This window comes from Mustela lutreola, chromosome X (genome assembly GCF_030435805.1).
Source record: "Mustela lutreola isolate mMusLut2 chromosome X, mMusLut2.pri, whole genome shotgun sequence".
Taxonomy (NCBI): Eukaryota; Metazoa; Chordata; class Mammalia; order Carnivora; family Mustelidae; genus Mustela; species Mustela lutreola.
The window spans coordinates 39,723,748-39,738,878 of NC_081308.1; the positions used below are offsets into that span (position 1 = coordinate 39,723,748).

The 15,131-nt window shown below is 50.0% G+C and overlaps 1 protein-coding gene across 1 annotated transcript in view; it reads right to left on the reverse strand.

The window, feature by feature from the left end:
- Nucleotides 1–441: 441 nt before the first annotated feature.
- DIPK2B (divergent protein kinase domain 2B) overlaps nucleotides 442–15,131 on the reverse strand; it is a 32,349-nt gene continuing 17,659 nt past the window's right edge. The window contains exons 3-5 of the mRNA XM_059157484.1: nucleotides 7,051–7,224; nucleotides 4,325–4,613; nucleotides 442–3,163 (exon numbers count right to left, since the gene is read on the reverse strand). Coding sequence (XP_059013467.1) covers nucleotides 2,820–3,163; nucleotides 4,325–4,613; nucleotides 7,051–7,224 — 807 coding nt within the window. The 3' untranslated portion in view covers nucleotides 442–2,819. The remainder of the gene's footprint in view (nucleotides 3,164–4,324; nucleotides 4,614–7,050; nucleotides 7,225–15,131) is intronic.

Consider the following 15,131-nt stretch of genomic DNA (forward strand, 5'->3'; position numbering starts at 1 on the left):
TTGCCTCTGATCTCACGCCTAGTCCCCTTGGTGGTGAGGTCAAAGGAGATACCAATGAACCTCAGGAACATTCTCCGCCAAGTGAAGAGTTAGTGTTCTCAGGCACCCAGGGCCAGGTTCATGGGCATGCAAGCTCCTCAGTCTCATGGAGCCCGCACTCAGTTTCATGCTCTATTGTCTGGCCAATCCCAATAACAGGAGGCCCCACAAATTAGGGAGCTGGTCCTGCAGGCGGAAGAGGCAGTAGCTAGCAAAACTCTGGAGGAAGCTGCTTCGTGCCGCATGTGCCCAGCAGCACGTCTCAGTCTGTTTGAACAGCTGTAACTAAATACCACAGACCTGGGGGCTGTCAAGCAACAGACACTTCTTTCGCATGGTTCTGGGGGACTGAGAAGTCTGACATGAAGGGACCAGCAGGTTTGGTGTCTGGAGAGATCCCTGCATGTTCATGTGGCAGAAGGGGCAAGGGGACTCTCTAGGGTCTCTTTTAGAAGGGCGCTAATCCAGTCCATGAAGGCTCCACCCTCAGGAGCTCCTGCTCCAAGTCTTGCTGTGGAGAACACAAAGGGTGCTCACTACTGCCCTCTGGAGGCTGCTCTCAGCAGGGTGGGAGCGTAAGGCGCATTGGGAATATCCTTTGCAGGAGATTCAAATGGGCCTCATTTGAATGGGCCTCTCATCAATGAGACCCATGCCTCAGGGGGACAGAGAGGGGATTCAGAAAGAGCTCCCTGGGGGCCGGGCTGTCAGGAAAAGCTCTGGGTCAAGGTAAGACTCAGACAGGGTCTAAGATGACACGTGGCACTTAGTAAGTGCTGAAATGGAACCATCTGAGTCTCAGCCCAGGAACAGATGGCATAGCACACTCCCTCATGGTCGGGCCGGGCCGGGACTTTGAACCCATCCCTATAGACTAGCCTTGGTGAATAGTGCAAGTTGCATTCTCTCCAAGCAGAAAATAAGACGGGGGTTCGGGGTGTGTCTCAGTTTCCTGTGGCTGCCTTAACATATTACAACAAAATGGGTGGCATCAACCAACAGAAAACTTTCCTCTTGTGCTTCTGGATGCCAGAAGTCACAAACCAGATTCACTGGGCGGAAAGACAGGTGTTAGGAAAGGTGGTCAGTCCTCGCCCCTCCAAACTGAGCCAGAAGGCAACTATCTCAGACTGTCAGGCAGCCCAGGCCTGCCCTTTCAGAAGCTTGGCCTGCCATCCTTGCTATTGTAGTTGCCCTGGGAGTTAGTGCCTGGAGCCGTCAACAAACCCCCCAAGACAAGCAACCTAGTGGATAATGAGATAGGACTTTTCTTGGCCCATGTTTAAACGTGAATGAAGGGACCCAAACTGGGTAGGACAGGGTATCAGCAGGGTATGAATGAAGACAAAGAGGAAGGCAAGAGGAGCAAGGACTATCTCAGCAGGTTGCTCTTCCTCCGGGGCCTCAGTTTCCCCATCTGTAGTATGAGAGCTATTAAATCCGGCATTCTGACCTAAAGGTGCCAATTCAGAGGGGAAGAGAGGAGGCTGACAGGGAGACTGGAAAAAGGTCCAGAGAGCCCCCACTAGGGCTTAACGGGCCAGGGCAAGAATCCACATGGAGGCCCACATACCATGTAACTAAATATTTCAAAGGTATAAAGGAAACTAACAAACTGTTGAATAAAATACGTTCTGTTGGCTGGCCTTGAAAAAATGTTGTTGCCATGACTCGTAAGGCCAAGTTTGAGTGAAAATTCTCAGACTCCTTCAACTGCTACACTGGAGGCCGTGGTGAGGACAGAGCTGGCCTGGGGCCCCAGCTGTGGCTGCTGTGTCCTGCTCAGGCCTCGTGCTCCAGGGAGCAGAGCAGGTTGCGGGCCCTATGGTGCACTCTGAACTCTGTCTTTGCGGTGAGGCCAAGGCCACGCTTCCGATGGGCTGTTCCCTGCCAGCAACGGAGTGCAGCAGGGCCTTCAGATAGCACCAATGCCAGTCATAGAAGGCCCCCTCTGACCTTCTCTCCCTCACTTGGGCTCAGATCGGCAATACCTCCTTCTTCCCTTCTGTGCGGTGATCCTGTAGGATCCTTGACTGTCTTGCCATTGTCTTGACACCTGCTTCTCAGAGGCCCCGGAAGAACACATTGGCCCATAGCCCACAGCTCATCTCTCCTCACCCGGGGCTCCTTCCCACATCACGAGGTGCCTCACAGGAGCACACAGGGCCCTAGGCACCCAGAATGTGGCCCTGTCCATGTGTTTCCTCAGCCTGCAGTCCCCACACCCTGTGGCAGTGTGGCAAGTGTGGCAGAAGGGCTAGTGCGAAGGCACGGGGAGCAGGGAGGGGGCACTTCTTGTTTAAGTCTGACACGGTCCTGGCCAGGGGCCTCACCTTCCCCCTGCCTTCCCTCTATGTCAACCTCTACCTCCACGGCTCTGTCCTATGTGTCATGCCTGCACGCGCTTCTGGAACACTCTTTGTAACCTCTTATACATGTCCCTGGCCCTTCACATCCCTGTCTTCTTTCACTAATTCGAGAGTCTGCCGGAGAACAGAGGACACCAGGGCTCAGCAAGGTCCGGTGAGAGTCTGCGGTCGTGGTCCGGTTTTCTGCTGCCCAGCTCCAGGCTTCTCTGTGACACTGTAGCCAAGAGGGGCAACAGCGCCCTGCAGCACGACTCCCCTCTGGTTGTCAGAGTGTTCCTCTCTCCCTGGAAAATGAAGCCCATCTCTCCAAATGTCCCAGGATGCAGCTGCTTCTTTCAACCCTGCAGCTACCCTCCTGGGCAAGGGAGAGCCAGGAATCTTGTCCCCCAAGGCCGGCAAGGCTCCAGCCCCTCAGAACTTATCGTTATATTTGCAGTCTGGGTAACGGTAGGCAAATCTGGGGTCACAGGTTCTCAGGGGCCTCAAGATGTCCTTCAGCCGGCTGGCGGCCCCAAGGACTTCAGGGTCCGGGAGGGAGTCCTCCCCACACTGGCTGAGTGCGGTGTCTATCTCCTCTTGCACTGGGGAGGGGAACTTCCCCTGGAGGAGCGGAGGTAGTAGCTGCCGACACACAAGCACCAGGCTCTGCTTCTCTGGGATGGTGTAGCAGGAGGGCAGCTTAACCTGGCAGCCGGAAAGCAGGCAGCTAAAGATGTCTCTACTTTCTCCTACCGCCCCAGTGGCTGCCGGGCTGCCTAGAAGAGAGAGATGCACGATATTACACACTGTACGACCTGCGCCTCTTGCAGGGGAAAGGAGGGGTGGCACCACTGATTAGAATTGCTAGATGAATGTTTAGGGTCCTAGCATTTCCTGTCACCAGGAGAGTTAGAGCTTGGGGACACAGTGGTCCCTGCTGAGGACAACACGGGAGGGACTCTGTACTGTGGCAGGAAGAGGCCGGGGCATGGAAAATGTGCTGATCCCTGCCGAGGCTGGGCTTCTAAATGTAGGGCTCAAACCCACACTGTGATCCTCCCATTATTATTAGGGAACGGGTGAATGCAAGAAATCGCTAGGACCCATCTCATCTGCCCTTGTGGAAGACAGAGTTGGGAGAAACAGCAGGTGATGTAGAATAAGGATTCAAAAGGGGCCGGGGGCCTGCCCAGCGCAGTGGTTTCTGTTGACCAGTATTCTGCCATCAGCCTCGTTTCTTCCGACTCGATTCTTTTTAATAAAGGTGACTCAGGAAATGAGTGTGGTTTCACAGGTCAGTCTTCGGAGGCCTTCTCTTATCAGCAAAATCGGAGATCAGACAAGAAAATCCTCTGTTCTGTGACTGGGCTAAGAAAATGTGGTCACTGCTAGAGACTGGGATGTTCAAAGAGTTCGACAATCCTGGCTGAGCCCCTGAGGGTGGGGAGAAACCCAGTTCCCTCACAACCCACATTCGAAGCCATGCCTTTCAGTCTGGAAAGTCTGGAAAAAGTGAAGGTCCACACTAGGGCATCAGCCAGATAGGTACGTGTGAGATAAAGTCTGGAAACATCTGAGAGAGGCTCTGAGGAGGTAGACCCAGAGATGGTGCGTGTGTGGGGGGTCAGGGCAGGTGCCCCGCGCCACACTGACCCGCATTGGACACCAGCAGCGCCCTGAGGGTTTAGGCGGGGCCAGGGCGGTCATGCAGAAGACCACCAAAAGTCAAGTCCAGTTCCCCTTTGGAGATGGAGCTGGAGCCCAGACTCAAAAGGGGAAGAGGGACATTTTACGAATTGGGGCTTCTCTCACAGTGACACACGGAGACCAGAAAGGCCCTGGGGTGCGACGATCCCCCTCCCCCCATCACCTCTCCCTGGCTCCTGTCACCCTGATTTCCCCTCTGCCAGCGGCTCAGCTAGGCCCACGCTGGATACCTTCCTGCTTGTCGATGACGCCCAAGGCGCTGGCATCCCGGATGAACAGATGCCCGTTGTTAAAGATGCCAAACGTGCCCGCGTCGACGTGGGTGAAGTACAAGAAGTAGTTCAGGTCGTTGCTCCTCAGGGACTCCAGGACGGCGAGGAGCTGGAAGGCCAGGTCGGCCGCCTGTTCCGGGGCGGCGCCGTAGAAGTCGCGCAGCGGGCTGGTGCTGGTGCTGACCGCGAATCGGCCGCAGGAGCCCAAGTACTTGGGAAGCGGCCAGCCCTCAGCGCCCGGGAAGATCTGCAGAGCAGGACGGGGGAGGTGTTCGGGAATGAGAGAGAACATCGCCGAGAAGCCGCTCCTCCCCTGCCTCTCACCGCACCCCTTCTGTCTCCAAACGCCTCTGCCGCGTGTCCCTCAGCCTATTTTTTACCTCTTGGACCACGGACCCCGTGCCCCTTTCTTTCCATCGTGGGTGGATGAAGGCATTCGGAAAAGGCAGCCCTTATTTCCAGGCAGCGGATGCATTTCAACAGGTTCCCCAAACGAGGGGCGATTTTTCATGAGCTTCCGGATTCAGGGGACTATGTTTATTTCAAGAGTTGAAGACTTGAAAAAAATATGACTCGTATTTGGGATTTCACAGACAGCCCCGCCTAGGAAGAGGCCATGGGGTGAAACAAGAGGGTCAAGTTCAGGCCGATGTAAAGGAAAATGTTTTTTAAAAATAATAGTGCGGGCACAGATTCTGGGAAAGAGCAAAAATCATGACAGCGGCCCTTGGTGGGCTCGAGTTTGGGGAACCACGGCTCTGGCTCTGGATGAATCTGCCTGGCTAGGGCGACTACCTGCTCAGAGATGCTGCACCTGCACCCCCCCGCCCCCTTTTCCTTATTAAAAAAAAAAAAAAAAAAAAAAAAAAAAAAGACGTTATCCCCCTCTCCGACAATTTTCTGTGGTCTTCTGCCTATTTTAACCCAGCCGCCTGTTGTGAAGAACCTTTTCTTCCTTCCCCTGCCCACCCGGGACCACTGCCACCCGAGGGCCATGGAGGGAAGTCCTGAGCCCCACGGGCAGGTCTAATTGTGCAGCCTCAGGGCAGATCCAGGCTCTTTCTGGGTGGGGCTCAGGGTGGTGGAGGTTCCAGCCCAGGCCTCTCAGCAGTCTGCTGCCATCACCGATCTCAGGATGCTGGGAAAAGAAGACAACCAGCAATTCCTTCTCCTTCTCTAGGATTTAAGATGTCAGTATTACTAGGCAGCTTTTAGCATACGGACCTTGCAGTCAGACAGCTCTGTCTGGGTTTGGTCCCATTGCTGACATTAGCTAAGTGACTGTGGTCAAGTCACCTCACATCTCTAAGCCTCACCTACCTCATCTGGAAAAGGGGATAATAATAATATTTTGGTGGGATTGTGGAATTGTTATGTAAAACATTCAACACAAAACACGGTACACAGCACGTGCTCAATAAGTGAACGCACCTCACTGAGTATATATCAATCTATATTAATTACTCACATATTAATAAATGTGCACAAAACAGCAAATTTTATATTAATATATTAATAATTGTATATCTCATGTTATGATTATTAATATATTAGATAGTTTATATACAGTTTGTATAATTATATATTATGACAAACTAATGTATTATAGTTATATTATTATGTATAATTATTATATATTATATATTATATAATCTATGTTATATATCATAATATTACATATAATTATTATATAATTACAATATATTGATATAGTATATTCATCATATAGATTATATTATAATCTATGTGATTATTATATAATATATATGATATATATGATACACGATATGATTGCTATATATAATTATATGTATTATATCATATTATATATTACATATTTTGTTATATATAATAATTATATATTAGTTACATATTGTATAATTATATATAACAAATAATATATAATAAACATTATATAATTGTGTATAATAAATAATGAATAATTATAGATAATAGATATATACCAATTAATTAATAATATAGACCACATATATAATATAATAATATATCAATGATCATTGACTATATATATTAATAATTATATACAATTATATTTAAAATTAAATGATGGAATTAATAATTATGTAATTAATTCTGAAAATAAACATTAAGTGTCTTTGTTGTGGTGTTTTCCTCCTCGACTTGCAGCTTCTCTTTTCTTTCCCCGCCCTCTCCTTTCTCTCTTCCCTCTCTTATTCCTCTTCCTTCTTCTGCCCCTCCTCTCCCTCCTCCTCCTCCCTCTTCTCCGTAGCCCTCCTCCTTTTTCCACTCTTTCCTCCCGCTGCCTAGTTTCCTTTGTGTCCACAGCGTGAGTGTCCTGACCCTTGGGATGTGGGGCAAATGGGTGTGAGTGGGCTCCACACGCTCTGCAGACGCTTGCTGACTCGCTAAGTGTCTTGTCGCCAGCGCTGGACTGGAAGCTACAAGGAGACAGCGGCCACCATGATTGTCTCGTTAACCGTGGGATCCCCAGGTCCTAGTGCACCTTCATTTATTTGACCATTCCCCTACTGATGGACAGCTACAATACTTCTGTTTTTCTTTCCTCCCCAGGTATGGCTGCAGGGCATATCTCCAGGTGGTGGCCCCAAGGCTTTAGGTAAAAGGGAAGAGAGCTCAACCCGGGGGCTGGTCCCCTCAGAGCCAGACATGAAGCCCCTCCCTGGGCGGGGGTCACTGCCTACCTGCAGGAGGATGGGATGAGCATTGACAGCGAGGGTATAGAGCAGACGCAGCTTGTCGCGGTCAGTGAAGTGGTCCATGAAGATGCTGCCAGCGTCGGCCACCTCGGCGTAGCGCCGGACCACGCGGTCCAGGAGTCGCTGCGACGGGCAGCGCAGGAAGGGGCTGGGCAGGCCCTGCAGGGGGTAGGTGGGAGAGACCCCAGGAGGGGGGAAAGGGTGCTGAGCTCTTGCTGGGAGCGGGGAGACATCAGAGTTGGGGGACAAGATGGGCCTTGTCAGGGAGAGACCCCTGATAAGGGGTCAGGAAGGGGGCATCTGAGCGCTACTGGAGGGCGGAGTGTAAGGGGCTGTGCAGGCGGGGCTGGGGGGCCTGGGGAGAGACCCCCAGGGTCAAGGAGAATGGAACGAGAGCCATCGTAGGGGCAGGGTAGGGGGGGCACCCGACAGGTGGCGCACTTCAGCAAGCACACAACACGTTGGAGCACCTGCTTTTCCACCCCACCGCACCCCCACTCTGCCTCTCCACAGAAAGCCAGTATCAGGCTGAATTAATTAGATCGGCCCTCTACCAGTGACCTTTAGGTCCCTTTCACCATTTCATGCCACCACTGTTGTGATGCTAGGCACCGGACCATCTTTCTGTGTTTTGTTCTTTTCTTTCTCTTTCTTTCTTTCTTTCTTTCTTTCTTTCTTTCTTTCTTTCTGTGGTGTTAGAGGTCATACTTGCCTCATTCCAGATCTTCTTCTTCTTCTTTTTTTTTTTTTTTTATAAATTTTATTTTATCCACTTGAGAGAGAGAGAGCGAGGGTAAGCATGAATGGGGGGAAGGGCAGAGGGAGAAGCAGGCTCTCTATTAGACCTGGGACCTGATCCCAGGACCCCGGGATCATGACATGAGAGGAAGGCAGTCCCTCAACCGACTGAACCACCCAGGTTCCTCTGCTTTGTTCTTCTTGGGATAAAATTGGGAGGCACAGACTTCTGTTTATTTTCCACGACCTTCCACCCCGCACCTGTACCTTTCTCTCCACACAGAACAAACACAATGAACCCAACCTACTTTAATAAAAGAAAAGAGACATACTTAAAAATAAGCCCCCCGGCCCAGTTTGCCAGAAATCAGCACCAATGCCACACCAACCAGCTGGCTGTCTGACCTTGGACAAGTTCCTTACAAGTCTCTCTGTTTTCTGGGTTACAGTTTAAGAGGAGGGTGCCAGTAACAGCATACTAAGAGATCGCGAGGATCAAAAACAGCTGACAGGTGTAAAATGCTAGAACAGTGCCTGGCCAGCAGTAAGCACTCAATAAATGCTATCTGCTCTTATTAAAACAAGTTTAAACTTGGGGCACCTGGGTGGTTCAGTTGGTTAAGGATCTGCCTTTGGCTCAGGTCATGATCTCCGGGTCCTGGGATCGATCCCCTGTTCATTGGGGAGCCTGCTCCCTCTGCCCCTCCCCTTGCTTGTGCTCTCTCTCTAATAAATAAATTAATCTTTAAAAAAAGCTTAAATTGCCAAACATTATATAAAAAGCTAATGATGTATTGTATCTTGGCTAATTGAATTGAAAAAAGAGTTTAAACTCCCAGCACAGAGAATAGCAGTGATAGCCGATGATATCCGTGATAGCAAGAGTCAGGCTTTGCAGGTGAGAACAGGATTTTCAACTTCTAAGAGCCTGACTTCCAGGGTGATGAACTGAAGCCTGAAAGACCAAGGGCAGAAAGTGTGCCCCCAGGTGTCTATAGACGGTGTTTGCAGGCTGCCTGCTTAGCGGAGGCGCTGGCCGAGTGAGCCATGGGTGTTATGTGGGCAGGGTGGGAGCCTCCAGAGCCCCAGACCTTGGGGCATGGGGCAGGGCCAGCAGCCTGAGCCCTCCCTCTCCCCAGCCAGAACTCAGGAGGGTGGAAGCACCACTGGGAGCCGGGAGAAGTCTTGAGAGTCTTGGAGGTTGGTGAGGGCATGGAGAGGCTCATGGGGTAGGATGCTCAACCATCCCTGCTTGCTTGGGACTGAGGGTTTCCTGGAATGTGGAGCTTTAGAAGCTAAAACTGGGGACCTGAGACAATTGCTCGCTCTGCCACAGGGCCCCAGCTGGACTGTGGCTGTGGACCCATACGCTTCTGCTCCCAGACAAGGATTGAAACTGGCAGAAGCCGGCGTGGATGCTTGTTGAACTGGCATCATTGCAGGTACCCAGTGAGCCCCTGGGGCTCCCCAGGGAGGGAGGGGGCTAGTCCAAATTCTGAAGTGACTGGGCATGATGAAATGTGCCCGGGGTTGCCGATGAGAGCCCAGGAGTTGTGCTCAGGGAGAGAACATTAGAGAACATTCCATGTTTGCACCTCCAAGTCTAGGAGTGTCCAGTTCATGTGCGCTCTAGCCCTCAGCCCGTGTATAAACAGGAGGAGAGGGGATGAACCCATCACGTGCCAGGCAGTGGGCTGCCTATTTCCCTGCCATTGCTCATTGAATCCTCCCAGGCATCCATAAGGCACGTGCCCTTATGGGCCTCTTTTTGCAACCGAGGAATTGGAAGTCGGCCGAGTGTAGGTAAGGGTCAGATTCAGGGTTCAAACCTGGTATGGGCCGCATGTTTGTTCCCCTGCCCCTGCACCAACCCTCACTCTGCTCCCCCAATTCATATATGGAGACGCCAATGCAATGGTATCGGGAGGTGGGGCCTTTGGGAAGTAACTAGGCCACGAGGACAGAGCCCTCAGGATGGGATTAGTGACTTTCTAAGAAGAGTGGTGAGAGCACCACGTGAGGATACAATGAGAAGGCAGCTGTCTGCAAACCGGGAAAAGACATTTCCTAAGAGCCAGTTAGCTGGCACCTGGATCTTGAACTTCCCAGTCTCCAGAAGTGTGAAAAATAGTCTTCTGTTCTTTAACCCACCTAGTCTATGGTATTCTGTTACAGTAACCTGTGCTAAGACAAGACCCTGTCCATTAGACTCCAACGTCCATGCAGTTTCCCCCATAATGGTTCCTGCCCCGCCTCTGGCCCCCTAAGATACCCAAGTAGAGAGCATAGAAGGTGATTTGAAGCTAGGAGAATATATCTTTGCTTCTTCTTCTTTTTTTTAGGATTTTATTTATTTATCGGACAGAGAGGACAAGCAGGGGGAGCAGTAGAGGGAGAGGGAGAATCAGATTCCCCACTGAGCAAGGAGCCCGAGGTGGGGCTCGATCCCAGGACCCTGGGATCATGACCTGAGCCGAAGGCAGATGCTTAACCAACTGAGCCACCTGGGTGCCCCTAGATGCCTCCATTTTTATACTTCTTATGATGTTGGGTCAGGGGTGGGTGAAGATACTAGGATTGCCCCTTTCGTTATTTTAGCAAGGAAGTAGTGCCAGAAGTCACCCTGCTGACTTGTCCATTTTCACATGGTGGAAAGACTAAAGAAGTTGCTCAGGTTCCATAATCCTCCTTGTCCCGCTATCTCTTTGAGAACTGAGCACAGAGCCGATTTACAAGCCTCACAGAATATGCATGCGGAAGGCTTGGCAAGGCGAGAGGTGAGTGCTTCGCATTCAGTAAATGGTACAAATCATCGTAGCCATCATCGCCATCAGTATCAGCGTCATCACTGTCACGTTAGAGATGCACCTTCTAACCAGCCATGGTCCTCTCTATGCCCTATGTCCTTGTCTAGCCGAAGCCTCTCCTTCCATGGCCACATGCTTTGGCAAACAGGGCAAGGCCATCTTTGATGGGATTGGGAGTGCCTGGTGGGAATAGGGTATCAGTGAAGAGCTAAGCCAATTTTCCTGACTTTTACTTTGGACTTTAGATTTGGGATCCATCTGAGAAAGAGGGGATGGAGGCAGAGCTGTGGCAAGAAGCAGGGGTGCCATGACCCGGGGTGATTGGGGTGAGGCCACCCAGGAGCTTCCAGGCCCAGTTTTAGGCCAGGGATGGCCTTACCCCCAAACTCCTTTTCCAAAGAGTGTGTTAGCTGGGGCATGGGGGAAGGGCAACAGGTTTGGATTGGAAACTTGGCCCGACTGAGACTCAGGCACGACTGAGACGATGGTGCATTTTCTACCTCACAGGAAAGGCAAGAGGGCTCAGGAAGACAGCGCGTGCCTTAGAATCATCCTAGTCTCAAACTCATTTCCCATATTAATCACACCACTTGGGTCTGGATGACTCTAGGCTGTTTCCCAAAAGCAAATATTACACGGAAGGCCAAGATTTACCACGACTGAACAAATTTGAACGCTTGTTGTGATGGAAATAAAAGTGTAGAAGAAAGAACACTAACTGCTCTCAGGAAGAAAATCTAAGGAAAGAAGAATGGCTTTCCTTTTGAAAGACTGGAAGTCAGCAGTCTGAGGTCATGAAGATGGCTGACGCACAGCTGGACTCGGGACTCTGACCTCTCTTGCCAAGGACATAGGCAACTAACAAATGGAGAGTTCATGCTGAAATGGGTTTTAGTTTTCCCTTCTCAGAATCTGTTCTTCTAAGGCTTTATAGAATGTAAAAATAAGGCAAACATATTATTTCATGTTCACAAATTATGAGACACATGCTAAAGACAGCAAATGTGCTAACTCAAGTTACTTTACCTCCCTATTAATTATATTTATTTATTTATTCTTCATTCCACTGAAAAAATTTATTTCTCCATCTGAGAGGGAGAGAGAGAGAGAGAGAGAGACCATACAAGCAGGCAGAATAGCAGGCAGAGGGAGACAGAGAAGCAGGCTCCCCACTGAGCAGGGAGTCCCACACAGGGCTCAATCCCAGGACTCTGGGATCGTGAACTGAGCCAAAGGCAGATGCTTAATGACTGAGCCACCCAGAACCCCCCCCCCACTTTTTTTTTTAAGATTTTATTTATTCATGGGAGAGAGAGAGGAGAGAGAGAGAGAAATTGAGCACGAGCAGGCGGAAAGGGTGAAGGGAGAGAGAGAAGCAGGCTCCCCGCTGAGCAGGGAGCCTGATGGGGGACTCAGTCCCAAGACTCTTAGATCATGACCTGAGCTGAAGGCAGATGCTTCACCGACTCAGCCACCTAGGTGCCCCCATTTATTTCCCCTTTTAACCTTTTCCAGGGTCACCACCATCTTCTCCAACAACGGATTAGGCTACAGACAGTGCCCACACCATCTTTAACAAATGGGAGGAAAGAGGCTTCCAAACTCGGCCATCCTGTGCACGTTCATTGTCAGACATTCAAACAATATGGAATTGTACAGTGTGAAAGTGAATAAAGAGCTCCTGTTATTGCCCCCAGAGGCTATCATTGTTGTGTGTTGAGATGTATGAATACACCCATATAGTGATACCAGGAAAAAAAAAAAAGATCACATGTCAGCTTTTCTAGTGATGAGTCTTCCCTGACCAGCTCAATTTGGATTCTGAGGGAAATCTTGAACAAATGAATTTTTACTCTTAGTGAATTTACTGTTATCAAGCTCTCCTACTACCCAGGGGGAAAAAGAGAAAATTCAAGTGCTAATAAACCTCTGAGTTGACTTTCTGGTTACACACTTGAACACATTTTACATGATTTAGTTGTTAAATATGCTTTCGAAGCAGGGTTTAGGTTAATTATATATCAGAGTTAATCAGCGTGTCGTAATTAAAACAATGATGATTCACTGACTGTATGGATTGTTCTGGGTAATTAAACCAAAAGTTACAGAATGTTTCCTCAAGATGCATTGTATTCAAAACCAGGAAAACCCATTTGGTTTTTGTTATTACGAGAAATAGCTCACAGTTCTTTTCTACTCCAGGAGATGGATTCCCTCCTTCCCCACCCCTTTTCCTGAGGTGCTTGCTGATTGTTTTTCTCATCTGGAACCCGGATACTACACGAAGGTTCTTGGTTTGTTAACTTTTCATTCTGCAAGGGCTGACTGCCCCAGCGACTATTCGAGAGAAACCATTTGGATGATTCAAAAAGTTCAGACATCTAGGGTGACTGGGTGGCTCAAGTCAATTAAGCATCTGACTCTTGATCTCAGCTCAGGTCTTGATGTCAGGGTCAGGAGTTCAAGCTCCGCATTGGGCTCTGCACTGGGTGTGGAGCTTACTTTAAAAATAAATAAATAAAAAATAAAAAGTTTCGACATTTAAAAATGTCCTCATCATTCTCAGTCATGTCCTTTTACAGGCACAGCCCATCCTTAGCCCCCGTTACTGGCACTGGAGAAGGGAGGGAACTTGGTGCAGTAGCTGGTCCCCTCATCATCCATGATTTACCATTGGCTCTTTCCCCCATAATGAAGCTTCTCTATGCTACTGTTGGCCTGGGCTCATCAGTTCTGGTAGCTTACACATCAGTTACTGATGACAGAGTAGGGCTTGGAAGAGTAGAGGCAGAGACCAGAAATGAGCCAGGAACAGGTCCAGAATTTGGAGTTTGCTTTGGATTTCCCCTCCACCCCCAGTGGATTACTCTGGGAAGGTTGTGTTGATGTGAACACATTAAATGAAAACAATGAAACAGGTTTGGTGGTGCAGGGCAGGATGCGGTCTATGGAATATTTCCCTGGTACAGGAGGGCCCGGGTCTAGCAGAGCTCCCGTTTCCATGCAAAACAGGGTCTCTGATTCTGGGTGAACTCCTTCCCTCATACAGGGCTTCTGTTTGCTCTCTCTCCCTTGTGGCCCCAGGCCTCAAGTGCAGGACCGGGATGCAAGGAGTCTTCACTTCCCCAGGAACCCTGGGCATCGTCTGGCCAGTAGCAGATGCTTGTGCCTCTTGGATGCCCCTCCCCCCACTCCCTGCCCTGGCTACTTTCTTCACCAGCTGCTGTTCTGTGTGTTTGGCCTTGCCTTACTTTTGCTACCTAGCCTCCCCGACCCCACTGTGGACCCTTTGCCAACCACTCTGCCTACTACTTTTAGGTCCATTTGTGGAAAAGTCCCCTGTCCTCAAGTCACTTGTCTTTTAGAAATGCAAATTCTCAGTCCCTGCCCCGGACCTGCTGCATCAGAACTTCTGGAGCTGGGGCTCAGCAATGCCTGTGTTAACGAGCCCTCCAGAAGATTCTGATGCAGACTTGAGGTTGAGAACAGCTGTCCTGTAGAATGAACATCAACACTACCTGCCTCCCAGTCCTGCTGTTGTAAAACTACTTACTTCTGTGGACTCACACCATGATCATGGACTTGACACTTAACTACTTGCCAAATTCACACCTTATTCTTGTTTCTGCATCTTTCCCTGGCATGCATTTCTTTAATTCTTGGGAAGATCTGCCAGGGACATTTCCCCCAGCCCATCCTTCCCCTCCCAGGTCAAATCAAATGTCCTCTAAGCAGCTTTCCTGACCTAGCCAAGCCCTCATTTTCTTCCTTCTCCTGGAGTCTGGGCCTCAGGCCCCATTGTGCCTCAGCTCTCGGGTGCTCGTGGACAGGGACGTTGAATACCAACACTTCTGTAATCTCCTCAGCAACCAGTCTGGAGCAGGCACCCAGGAAGTCCTTAACACTCACATCCTTGGTCATGGATGGATGGATGTGCCAGGGTGCACTTACTCGGGGCATCTGCTCCAACCCCCCAACTCCTGGGAGGCTGAGCCAGGCAGCGGGTGGTGAGTCTGGGAACGGTAATGTCTTGTCACATTGGGGAGGAGCGGGGAGCATGGCCACATGGGGAGATCCAGTCTGCCGAGAAGGTGATGGAGCAGACATCAAAAAGAAAGCAGAGATGAGAAACAATGCTGTCCTGGAGGCAGAGCTGGGCTGAGTTGGTGCCTTGGAACTTCCTAGTTTCCATGAGGTCCTGGTGGATGTACTTCTGGCACAACGAACCCCCTTTATACTTTAAATTGTTCAGAGGAGGTTCTGATCCCTGCAACTTCTGATCCCTGAATAAGTTACAAACAATTGTTTCCTTTTAAGAAGACGTGCGTCATTTGTGGTGCCTGCCATAGGTGACCACTGTTGCTGAATTCCCCACAGCATCCCTCCTGGTGTCTGTGGCACAGAGGCTGTGGTCAGTCCACCTTCTTCCTTTGCCTCCCTGTGCACCTTGCTGTCAAACCTTCGGCAGCCAGAGGCTCACTTGGTAGCAGTTGTGGCTCCTTCTTCCATGGGGTAGCCAAC